Source organism: Microtus oregoni, unplaced genomic scaffold (assembly GCF_018167655.1).
Source record: "Microtus oregoni isolate MIOR12 unplaced genomic scaffold, Mior012 000000F_ref0000247, whole genome shotgun sequence".
Taxonomy (NCBI): Eukaryota; Metazoa; Chordata; class Mammalia; order Rodentia; family Cricetidae; genus Microtus; species Microtus oregoni.
The window spans coordinates 38,959,029-38,972,109 of record NW_024543059.1 but is presented as its reverse complement, the minus strand read 5'-3'; the positions used below and the strand labels follow the sequence as shown (position 1 = coordinate 38,972,109).

Genomic DNA, 13,081 nt, shown 5'->3' with positions numbered 1-13,081 from the left:
GAAGGCGCCCTGTATAGAGATCTGGCCTTGTCCCGCTCCACTGCTTTCTTCCTCTCTTCCTCTGGGTGTGTAATAAAGGTGGTGTGATCTTGAAGTGAATCATAAACTCAATAAAAACACCAAAACTTCCAGAAGGACGTAGGAAGACCCTGTGTGACTTCAAGGAAAGTGTCCTCCAATGAAGCATGCGCACAACAGGACAGAGGCAGCACCTGTCAGCTGCCCCATCCTTGTCCGTGAGCTGTCATTCAACTCTTCGCCCAGTGTTCCTTCGGCTTTGCTGGCTGCTTGCTGGGAGGATCCACCAATATGTCAGGAATTAGGCTCATGGTAAGAACTGGATGAATTCCCCACTTTAGTCCTTGTGACTCTGTCACGTGGGGATTTACACATATAGTCAACATCACAAATCATTCTAAATCTAAGTTCCCAGAAAACTCTTCCCTCAAGTCTAATGTGTTTGCACTCTATGTGACTCACTGGTAAATTACAACGGTCAATTTATTATCTAGATTAAGCTGTTTGAGGAAGGGTTGTCTGAAGGTTTTACTATGTGGCCCAGGCTGGTCTTAAGCTTCGGGGCCTAAGTATTCTTCATGCCTCTTACGTACTGAACTACAAGAATATACCAATAAGACCAGGTAAGCCTCTAATCTGCTTCCACCTCCCAAAGTGCTGGGATTATAGGTGTAAGCCACCATACTTGGTTTTGCTTTATTTTTAAATAAAATTATAACTTCCTATATTTTATGAGGTGCTAGTTACATCTGTGACTATAATGAGATTTTCAATTTTCTTAATTTGTCTCCCATACAAGAACCAGTAACGTCTGGTTTTATTGTCTAGACTTCAGGATGCACTTTTGCATACAGCAGGACCTTCCTCCTGTCCCTGCCACCACAAGGGCTTGCAACTTTGGGGATTTCTTGCCATTCCTGTTCACTTTTCCATATAAATTTCATAATCAGTTTAAATTAAAGACAAACCTGTTGGTGAGGACAACAGTAGAAACTTAGAAATTCTACTGTATAACTTTTAACATCAAAAAGGAAGAGATATACATAATTCTCACCTACAATTTTAAAAAGTAGTAGTAGTTTTAGATTTCCTCATATTTTGCAATGAGGTAGGGTGAATTGACATCTTCTGGCATTAATTCTCCTTATCCAAGAACTTAGCACTTCTTTACATTGATTTAAATCTTCACGGGGGAGAGGAGGAGACAGTGAACTTATATTCACATCATGGATGCATTATGGTCACGTGGGCCCACAACAAAATCATTCTTTTAAAAATTTTGACATTATGATTGCTTAGTAAGGATCCCTACAAGAAAAACATAAAGCAAAACTTCACAGCACACACGAGCATCTGATGGCAATATAAGCTCATTTCATGTCGCTCATAGTGAGTTTAGTTTTTCTCCTAATTATATTAACAAATAGCATTCCACAGCACTGCTCAGGCAGCTAAATGCCGACTCTTCTGACTACACCCCCAGATGATCCTAATGTTAATCAGTTATATAAAAATATGGACTGAGCTAGAATCATTAACCTCCTTTTTGTCCCTCCAGCTGCCATGGTCCCATGGCTGTGGGGACCTAATGAATCTCACTGAGCACTCAATTTAAATGCATTAGCTGCTGTCAGTTCTTCAGTGAGATCAATGGACACCACTGGGGAGGTATGGAGAGGGAGGAGGTGGGGGGGGGGTTCCCTAGAACCCCACAGCAAGAGTCAGATGCTTTAAATGCATTTTAATAGGGAAACAAGGTTTAGTGAAAAGAACATGAATAATGATTAGGTCAGGCAGATATGAGTTTAAAAATCAAAAAAGAAAAAGAGATGCAGGCTTGGCCGCCCAATGGTATCATCTTCCAGGACACCTTTTGAAACTGTTCCCCAAATCTCAAAGGCCTGTGGTGAAGATTATGTATAACATAAGCAATAGTGATGGTGACGACCACAGAGAATCATTAAGTGATACCATTTCCTTCAGTCACTAAAAAGACCACAAAAATCACAAATGTGCACTGTTTCAGGATAAAACATCTAAAATCCTAGCCAGGTTAACAGCAGAGATCAAGAACTACTTTAAAGTGAATGCCAAGAATATATGACAAGTGACCTAGAAAGAGGCAACACAGATGCTACCAGAGTGCTCCGCTGTCTGGAAGATCTGTCTTAGCTCTCCTGGTTTGGTCTGAGGACTTTCAAATGTACTGTCACTGCTAAGATTAAGAGTGGGAAACAGGAACTAAATGACACAGGGATTAAAAAATGAAAAGATACTTTAATTTGAATATTAAAAGCTTCCCACACCTAGCCCTTATGTTTCTATTAAACAAACAAACAAAAAACCTTCTAGTAAAAGATATCCTAAGAAACCACAGCCTTGGAGCCCCCATATCTTAAGTAAGCAAGGCTCCTTCCAATGGGAACATCTTTCATCTCTACTGACACTCAGCCATGCACAGTGTGCCTGAAGCTCAGAGGTTCACTTGGTTGCTCCACGCTGAAATCAGACTAAAACTGAAATGTCGTACTTACCCGATCCTTCTTTCGCCAAGTATTTGTTCTTTGCATAAAGGACAGAATCCAACATCGACTCGAAAAGAAGAAAATAGCCCTGTGCAGAAAGGAAACGACGAACGTCAGGAACAGGCACTGCACAGGAGACCCAGCAGAGCAGCCGATGGCTGTCACCTCTCTTCTCTGTCACACAGCTCTGCCCGTCACTGTATGGACAGTCAGTTCTATCCAGTGGCACTGGAAGGCCAGGCCTGGATGGGAAGTGGACCCATCGAGTTCTTACAGTAGCAAGTTCAGAACCTGCACCTGCAATTCCACTTTTCAGTCTACTGTTTCCCCCCAGAGTAAGGGGAACTTTGGGGAGACCTACAGCTCCTGGAATGTTACAAGGCTAATTAGGAGTAGTGGTCCTAATAGATTTTGTCTCCTGTCACTCTGGACACTCTCAGGCTCACACTGGGAATGAGGGTGGAAACACTATTGGTGTCCACTGGGCAGAGCTACAAGATGTTACCACACATCCTGCCATACACATGACAGGCACCACGATGACATACACCACGATGTGCCACCTGACCTAAAGTGCCATCTCCCAAAGCACTGTCTAGAGATCTTTCTTTGGTGTGCATACAGACAGCACTAACTGGACTCAGTGGGCCATTAAAAAGGGAGGGGAGGAGGCCAGAGACTGGAAGAGGGATGTCAGGGAGTAGATATAATCTAAATACACTGTATTTATGCATTCTCAAGAATTAGGAGCAGGAGGAACAGTCATTCATCATAGAGGTTCACAGGACACATTGGCACACCAGATGCTCTCGACAGAATAGGGCCACTGCCCATACTCTGAGCAAGTGTCACACTTTCCCACTGGGGTTTGTCCACTACTTGCGATGCAGCATCTTTAAAAAAGTGTTGCATGAAAGCTAGCTCAAGGAACAGGACCCTAGTACAACTAGATTTCAGGGAATGGTGGTGAACCCTTCCCAGGGAAAAGGTAATAATGGTGCACAGGGAAAGACAACACTCTTGGGGTCATAAGCAGGCCACATTCTAACAGCACCCGATACAGCATGTACTGTGCAGACAGTCACACACCTCATCTACTCTAGGGCCACAAGTTGACATAAAACTAGCTAATACCCTCAATACATTTTTCTTGAATTATTCATTTAATCAAACTAGATGAGAAAATATAAAATTTCTCAAAATGTCTTTATAATTTATAACCAAGGAAATACAATTTTAACTATTTGCTCAAACTATCCAAATCAGTTCCAGTATCAACTCTGAGGGTCTCCAGTAGAGTGACCAAGGGATGTAGCCACTCATGCACAGACACCCTCCACAGCTGCCAGGTCTCTGCTCCCCAGTTCCGCCCAGCTGTTACTGGCCAGAGAATTCCAAAAGCAAAGAAGAATTCCATTGTTCATATGCAGAGTTAGGCATAGCACCTGGCACCCGTGAAGACCAACATGTCTAACACAGACTCAGTGGTGATGGGCTTTGATCAGGGCTAAAGGGACAGAAAGTAAGAGCTACAGAAGTCAGTTCTTCCCATTTCTACCTCCTCTCCCTCTGTTCATGGCTCTCTCCGACAAAGATTTCCTTTCTAATGCAAGATTCTGCTCCCATATAAGCTTTCATTATGTCAAAGTCCTTGGTAAACCCTAAGTTAAAGAATAGAGAAGTTGGCCGGGCGATGGTGGCGCACGTCTTTAATCCCAGCACTCGGGAGGCAGAGGCAGGCGGATCTCTGTGAGTTCGAGACCAGCCTGGTCTACAAGAGCTAGTTCCAGGACAGGCTCTAAAACCACAGAGAAACCCTGTCTCGAAAAACCAAAAAAAAAAAAAAAAAAAAAAAAAAAGAATAGAGAAGTTGGCTAGGTGTGGTGAAGTGCACCTTTAATTCCAGCACCCAGGAGGATCTCTGTAAGTTTGAGGCCATTCTGGTCTATATAGCAAACTCCAGGACAGCCAGGAATACATAAAGAGACACCCCCCACCACCACCACCACACACAAAACCACCAACAAACAAACAAAAGGGGAGGAGCCAGGAATACAAAAAGAGACACCACACACACATAGACACATACAAACCCACCAACAAACAAACAAAAACTGGAGGAAGCAGCCAGTCAGTGGGAAAACATTCCCTCAAACAACGAATCATACATGTCACAGTGGGTACTCTGTTACACTACTGAAGACTCAGAGCTGAAATTCATAAGTAACTGCTTATCCTGCTATTCAGGTAATAGCTCAATTGCTAATCCATTTAAGTGAATTTTTCCAAAGTCACTATGTACGCTCTCTTCTTTGACGCTCATCCATATCTATGTCCTTGACTGTTTCTTCTCAGCCAATCATAAATGGGCCCACAATGTAGGTTTCAAGAAGTGCAAGCACCCATAAACAAAGGACATTGAGCCTATAATTAGTGATCCTAGAGAAGCTAAATAAGGAGAACCCAAAGAAAAACATATAGGCATCCTCCTGAATATTAACCTTCATCAGGCAATGAAAGGAGACAGAGACAGAGACCCACACTGGAGCACCGGACAAAAATCTCAAAGTACAAATCAGGAGCAGAAGGAGAGAGAGCACGAGCAAGGAACTCAGGACCGCGAGGGGTGCACCCACACACTGAGACAATGGGGATGTTCTATCGGGAACTCACCAAGGCCAGCTGGCCTGGGTCTGAAAAAGCCTGGGATAAAACCAGACTCGCTGAACATAGCGGACAATGAGAACTACTGAGAACTCAAGATCAATGGCAATGGGTTTTTGATCCTACTGCACGTACTGGCTTTGTGGGAACCTAGGCAGTTTGGATGCTCACCTTACTAGACCTGGATGGAGGTGGGTGGTCCTTGGACTTCCCACAGGGAACCCTGATTGCTCTTTGGGGCTGACGAGGGAGGAGGACTTGATTGGGGGAGGGGGAGGGAAATGGGAGGCGGTGGCGGGGAAGAGACAGCAATCTTTACTAAATAAATAAATTTAAAAAAATAAATAAATAAAGTGCCGGAGTGTGTGAGAAAAAAAAAAAGTGCAAGCACATGGTCCACACTGTGTGGAGCAGCAAGCTCTGCAGGAGCAATAGCATCCACTGCATGAGTGTCTACACGGCTACAGCGAAGGAGACTTGCCTTTAAAATGGTACAAAATAACATGGCCTATCTAAAGCGAGCTTCTGTTTTAAAACTGGAACTGCTGAGTACTAAGAGTGGTGCTGGCTGAGCTTTATGGAGAACATGTCATTTAGTTATCTCAGAATGCATTTGTCACTGCCATCACCTACTGAAGAAACTGAGGCAAAGAAAGGATAACAGCTTCAGACCTAGAAAGGAAATCCAGTCACACAACAGTGAGTGAACTCAGACTGATGACCCTGGTCTGATGACAGAAGCCGTGGTCTCAATTTCCACTTGATTTGCTTGACTGGAAGATTACATACTTGTATTAAGATGACATGGGTACTGAAGGACTCAGGTATTCTGAAACGAAAAACTGCCCACAGAACACGTCAAATAGGATCAGAATTTTAAACTATGTGAATTAGAATACTTCAGAGTGGCTTCTTAGTGAGCAACTGAAACAATGGTGTGAAAGATTACATGACATGTCAATTATATGTAGAATTAATGCATGACACTGATAAAAATTAACTAATAGACCTCATTAAAAGTGAGTGGATGACTAACCAGGGCTCATGGGGGCTCTCAAAGACTGAACCAACAATACAGGGAGCCTGTATGGATCTTAGCTAGGTCCTCTATTTAAATATATTATGGTTGTGTAGCTTAGTGTTCTTGGTTGATATTCCTGGGAGGCCTGCCCCTTTCTGAAGGCAATCAGAGGGGCTCCAGGGGGGAGGGGACTGGGGTGAAAGGAGGGAGGGGAAACAGAAGTCAGGATGTGATGTATGAGAGAGGAATAAGAAGTGAGTAGCTGATGGTGGTGTGTGAGCTGTTAGCAGCTACTGTCCTTCCTCTCAACGTCACTCTGTTAAAGGCTGTGAATGTAACCAAACAGCTTGAACTTCTTGGGAACTGTCCCTGGTGCTGAACCAAGTCATTTATTACCCATAACAGAAAGCTTTGCTCCTAATGCCCCAATCATCTGTGGTGCAATTCAGAGTACAATTTCACAGGCTGCTGCCTCACCTGTAGGGCACCATCTGGAAGGATTATACCTGATATTGCCTCCTATGATGCTCATGGGGCATTCTTCTTTCAAGACTGACATTTACTTTATAAAATTTAACGCTGCATTTGTCCTTCAAAATAACACATGGAACACAGAGATGCAGATTCACACTTGTGGAAACAGGAGCCTACTCCTAACATGCTCACATCTTCCTGCAACAGGCTCACTGGTGATTAAATAAAGGCAGATACTTTCAGTACCAGACTCTTTCCTAATCAAATGACTAAAACACCCTGAGGCAAAAGCCAAATTAAGAGGTAGTGAAAAATAAAGTTACTCTGGGAAAGACTGTTGACAAACAGTCATCTGAAATAACTTAGAGGGGAAAATATTGCTTGTACCCAATACAAGACTACAAGACCTAACCCATAACAAACCTATAGGATCTAAGGTGTCTACACAGAATTCAACAGTGCAGTCAGCATCATCCAACCACATGGCAGAAAGCCCAAGAGTGGATTCAAGATTAAGTGTAAGAGGGAAAGGAATAAAGTTTATAAAAAAATATTTTCACCTTCTTGGGGAAAAGACCAAGGACTTTGACATCAAAAGTCAGACTTCATCGAAAGACACAGAAAGAGACACAGGGCACATTTACTCAGAGTGTGAGTGTGAGCTAGTGTAGTCACTATGGAAATCAGTACAGAGGGCCTCAAAAAACTAAACCATACCCACAAGGTGATCCAGTTATGCCACTACTGGGCAAACACCAGATGGATTTTAAACATAAAGCTGACAAAGTGTAACCCGGGTATTTTATGTTAGGGACTATTGTGAAAAATCCACTTAAATACAGAAACACAGGTTAAAGGGAAGGACTTGGGGGTGTGGTTCAGAGGCAAAGGACTTGCCTAGTATGGACAAAATGCCGGGTTCAATTGACACAAGAACAAAAGCAAAATAAAATGTGAAATGGTAGAAATATATATGACATTCTAATATAAATACTAAGAAAAGCTCAGTAACTTAAGTGTCCATGAACCTAAGTGTGGGACTAGAATCTGCACTTTTTATTCTGCCACAGACAGGGTGCTAAGGAACGAGCATGCCGTGGGCTAGAAATGCACACACTTTAAAAGGGCAATCACAGATTCTGGTGGAAGAGGTGGATGGGTCCTGAGTGACAGGGGAAAGGTGAAGGATACAGTTTTTAGTATTTTTATATTAGTGTGCAGTCAAAAGATAGTAAAATTGTATATGTGTACAATAAACATTCGTCAAAGGAGCTCCTGCTTCCTAGTACTTCACCTAATTACTGCCTTCTGTGTGGGGAAGAGTGAACATGAGCATCACAGAGGCTGCTCCTGCTAGGCATCCAGTATGTGCTGGCCACTGTCTTGCAACACCATGCTCGGCCCGCTGACCATGACCACAAGGTGCTTACTCTCTAGTGCCATGGACTTGCTCCTCTCAGTCTGGAAAACGCTAAAGTTTAAAAACCTTTCTTCCACTAGATGGCACTCTGACCTGATCAGTACAAGACCCTACCCCTTGCACTGTGGCAGTTTTAGGAAAATTGAAAAAAGAACAGCAGCAGCATCTCAAGATCTCAGAACACACACACCCTTATTCCAGGCTCAGTTAGCTCTCATGGCTGAAGGATGCAATGTGTTTCTAGAGCAAGAGTCCCCACATCAAATCAGAGGAATCATTAATTATAAGAGGGTAGTCCACTCTTACGAGAACAACCAAAGCATTAGCTGGCACCTTTAGGAAAGACAATCATATTAAAGAGACACAGCGGAGTGTGCTATGCCCCAGTGTGTCTCCCTAAATTCATATATTAAAACTGAACCAACAATGTACTGGTATAAAGTAAAATAAGAAAGGCAAACATATTGTCCTCTCATATGCAGACTTTGTATTTAAAAAATTCATACACGCCAGCACTCGGGAGGCAGAGGCAGGTGGATCTCTGTGAGTTCGAGGTCAGCCTGGTCTACAAGAGCTAGTTCCAGGACAGGAACCAAAAAGCTACAGAGAAACCCTGTCTTGAAAAATCCAAAAAAAAAAAAAAAATCATACAAAGGACAAGAAAACAGATGAGGGACTATAAAAGAGCCTAAAAAGAGGGAGACTAAGAGTGTCACATACAAGGACAAGCAAGAACTGCGTTTTCTCTGATGTGAAGTAAACTTGATTCTCACACACATTTATATATAAGAATGACATGAAAGCAGAGGGGGCCGTGTAAGAGGCAAGAGACCAGCAGGGAAGGGGAAGGCGAGCCAGTGGGGGATTATGAGCAACTTACAGTGAGACACATGTGTGAAAACATTATAATAAAGCCCTTTATTCTGTATGCTAACTAAAAATTGACTATAGAACGGGAGGTGGAAGGGAAACTAGACATGATGGAGCACGCCTTGCCTTCCAGCACACAGGAGACTGAAGCAGGAGTACAGCCAATTCAGAGCCAGCCAGAGCTGTACGCTGCCATGTGAGGTCAGTCTGGAAGATCCTGTCTCAAAATAATACAACTGGGGACTTTTACAAATTGAGCCATGAGGAGGAAGCCGCTCACACTTGAGGTGGTGGGCTTGTCCCCTTCTGTCCTGTGTATGGCAGGACAGTATCCACTCCACTAGAGTACACAGTACTATCTTGGCAGCTGACACCAGACCCTGACCAGACACAGGTTCTGACTTTGGACTTAAAGCTTTGCAAACTCTTCAGTTTTTGGAAATTTCTATCATCTATATCTATAAATTACCCAGCCTCAAGTACTTTGCTATAATACCATAAACACTAACCGTGATACATAATACACACATACTGCACGCACACATAATTTCAAGGCTATAGGGAATAATAACTAGCAGTATGATTAGAGAGTTACAAGAACAAGACTTCAATCTTCCAAATACAACAAATATGTAGTAAGAAAAGACCATCCTTTGTTAGACGAATTGGTAAGATTCTGTTCTAACGGCATTTGCTAAACATGCAGAAGAAGCACGGGGTGCAGCTAGGTGAGGACTGCAAGGAACTGGCCCATATAACAAGGATGGCCAAACACAGTAAATTCAGTAGCCCACCCAAACAGCTTGGTACTGGGTGGCCAAACCTCCTCACTCCACACCACTCCAAAGGACTCTGGAGCACAAATCTGCTTCAGGGAAATGCAAAGCCCTAATTTAATTAATGCTTGATGTGGCTCGAAGAACTGAGGCAAAGCCAGTAATCTAAAATCCTGCCAAAGTCAATAAAGGTAAATTCCTAGTGTACTTCCTGTGTTTCAAGTTGACAGGGGGCTTTGTTCCACTGCGTGAGTGAACGTTCCCAAGAAGCTGCATCTATAAAGACTGACTGGCTGAACTCGAGGGGGGAAGGCTGAAACGCTGCAGGGCCAGAGCAGGGCCAAATCATCTTAGGGCAGCAGCAGGCCCTGAAGGGCCATTATTACCACCTCTAAGCGACACAACACACTGTGAGTGCTAATACCTGGCAAATCTGCGCAGAGTCCACGTGTGTGCAGGAGGAAAAACAAAGCAAGGCACAGCAGCTACCCAACACTCCACGCAGCTCCTCCCCATCATTGTACACAATAAATGAGAGAGGGTAAGGTGCAAAAAGATGTGCATTCCAGCCTGGTAAGAAGCATAACTTACGGAACACATGGGCATTACTCAGCATAAAACAGGAATGGAATTCAAAGATGAGAAAGTGAAGCAACAAGAGGAGATGCTGAAAAGCAGGGAGTGAACTGAAGAAAAGACTTGCAATCATTACAATGGGAAAAAAGCACCAACAGTCAGGAAGGACTTGAGGAAAATCTAACCCAGGGCAAGGAGTGCAGACTGAAAAAAAAAAATCCTATTGGGAGAGCAGACCGTCAATATGTGAGGTCCTGAAGCAGAGGCTGGAACAGAGCAGACGTGTCGAAGACATGTTCTAAGATGAAGACTCAGACACCTGCAGCCCCATGAACATGGCCTCCAGGGACACCAGACACAGGCTCGCCACATTCAGACACAGATCTAAGAACGTCAGCCATTCTGACATGAAAACAAAATACCTGCAGGGGAAAGAAATCGGACTGAAACCAATTCTCTCCAAGACATTGGGAAGGTTCTGTGGGAAACAGCATGGTCCAAGAAACTGTCTAGCAACTAAGGCAAGAAGCAGACAGTCACAGCCATTGAATCAGGGATACAGGACTCAAGAGCACATGAAAGAGAACTTGGGAGTGCAGTCGTGTTGACGAGATGGACGAAAAGTGAAGGACAGCGAGGCCACAGTCTGATGCCAACATTCTGAACACAGCTTTGCTAGAAAACAGTCAAGAGTGGTTAAGAACCAAACACTAGAACCGCAGTGTAACATCCACAAGATCCACAGGAGCCATGAAGAAGGGAAACGCTGTGTGCGCTCCACTGTCCTCCTCATCCGGGGAGTCACTGTGCATCACTGTCCTCCTCATCCGGGGAGTCACTGTGCATCACTGTCCTCCCCATCCGGGGAGTCACTGTGCATCACTGTCCTCCCCATCCGGGGAGTCACTGTGCATCACTGTCCTCCTCATCCGGGGAGTCACTGTGCATCACTGTCCTCCTCATCCGGGGAGTCACTGTGCATCACTGTCCTCCTCATCCGGGGAGTCACTGTGCATCACTGTCCTCCCCATCCGGGGAGTCACTGTGCATCACTGTCCTCCCCATCCGGAGAGTCACTGTGCATCACTGTCCTCCCCATCCGGGGAGTCACTGTGCATCACTGTCCTCCCCATCCGGGGAGTCACTGTGCATCACTGTCCTCCTCATCCGGGGAGTCACTGTGCACCACTGTCCTCCTCATCCGGGGAGTCACTGTGCATCACTGTCCTCCTCATCCGGGGAGTCACTGTGCATCACTGTCCTCCTCATCCGGGGAGTCACTGTGCATCACTGTCCTCCCCATCCAGAGAGTCACTGTGCATCACTGTCCTCCCCATCCGGAGAGTCACTGTGCATCACTGTCCTCCTCATCCGGGGAGTCACTGTGCATCACTGTCCTCCTCATCCGGGGAGTCACTGTGCACCACTGTCCTCCTCATCCGGGGAGTCACTGTGCATCACTGTCCTCCTCATCCGGGGAGTCACTGTGCATCACTGTCCTCCTCATCCGGGGAGTCACTGTGTGCCACTGTCCTCCTCATCCAGGGAGTCACTGTGCATCACTGTCCTCCTCATCCGGGGACTCACTGTGCATCACTGTCCTCCTCATCCAGGGAGTCACTGTGCATCACTGTCCTCCTCATCCGGGGAGTCACTGTGTGCCACTGTCCTCCTCATCCGGGGAGTCACTGTGTGCCACTGTCCTCCTCATCCAGCGAGTCACTGTGCATCACTGTCCTCCTCATCCGGGGAGTCACTGTGCATCACTGTCCTCCTCATCCGGGGACTCACTGTGCATCACTGTCCTCCCCATCCGGGGAGTCACTGTGTGCCACTGTCCTCCTCATCCAGGGAGTCACTGTGTGCCACTGTCCTCCTCATCCGGGGAGTCACTGTGTGCCACTGTCCTCCTCATCCAGGGAGTCAAGGGTTGGTAAGCACAGACAAACCCAGGCTGACTCTAAATGTCATGTCTGAAAGGAGGGAGCACAGGATGATCCTGGCTCAGTCTCTGCTGTCCAGGGGAGCCATCTGGGCAGCTCCTCAGTCAGTTTACGCTTCAGGGCCCAGGCGAGCAGCCCACTCCCGCGCTTGCGCTACTGTCCGACACCGAGCAGCTGTTCCTGAGGGTTAGACTGCACCAGAGCCATCATCTGATCCTCACAAAAGCCATGAAGTGAGGGCTACTGTCTCTTCAGTTTATGGAGCAGGAAGCCGAGGCAGAGAGGCTCCACACATGCCCAGAGGAAATGAAGCAAGGCTGGAGCTCACGCAGTCTGACTCCCAGCAACATCCTCAGCCTGCCACACACCATCTGCCTTCGCACTTACACAGAAACTCACATACAGCTGTCAGGACAAGTTCCCTTGTGAAGAGAGCCTATCATCATCTATTTACACTGAGATTTGTGGTGGAATCTGCCAGTACCAAGTGAACTGTAGCTCTCTGGAGAAAAGAGGTTTAATAACAACCGTCTATAACAACATAACCTGGGATGGCTCTGACAGAAGCTTCAACTAAAGTACAAAAAGGTCACCATGTGGTCAGCCCTGAAAACATACACACACAGACAACATTAAATGGACCAAGCATACGTATGTATCTAGGAACACACAACCGCAGCCATATACCCCCCCCACACACACACGAGGGGCTGGAGAGATAAGGGAAGGGGGAAATTATATAAGTATATTATAATCTCAATAAAATTTATAAAAATGGGTTACAATAAAACAAA

General features: G+C 45.3%; 1 protein-coding gene across 2 annotated transcripts in view; it reads right to left on the bottom strand.

Moving 5' to 3' along the window:
• Positions 1-13,081, bottom strand: part of Prmt3 (protein arginine methyltransferase 3) — a 73,178-nt gene that overhangs the window by 32,030 nt on the left and 28,067 nt on the right. For both annotated transcript variants that reach the window (XM_041649881.1, XM_041649891.1), the window contains one exon: positions 2,553-2,631. In XM_041649881.1, coding sequence (XP_041505815.1) covers positions 2,553-2,631 — 79 coding nt within the window. The remainder of the gene's footprint in view (positions 1-2,552; positions 2,632-13,081) is intronic.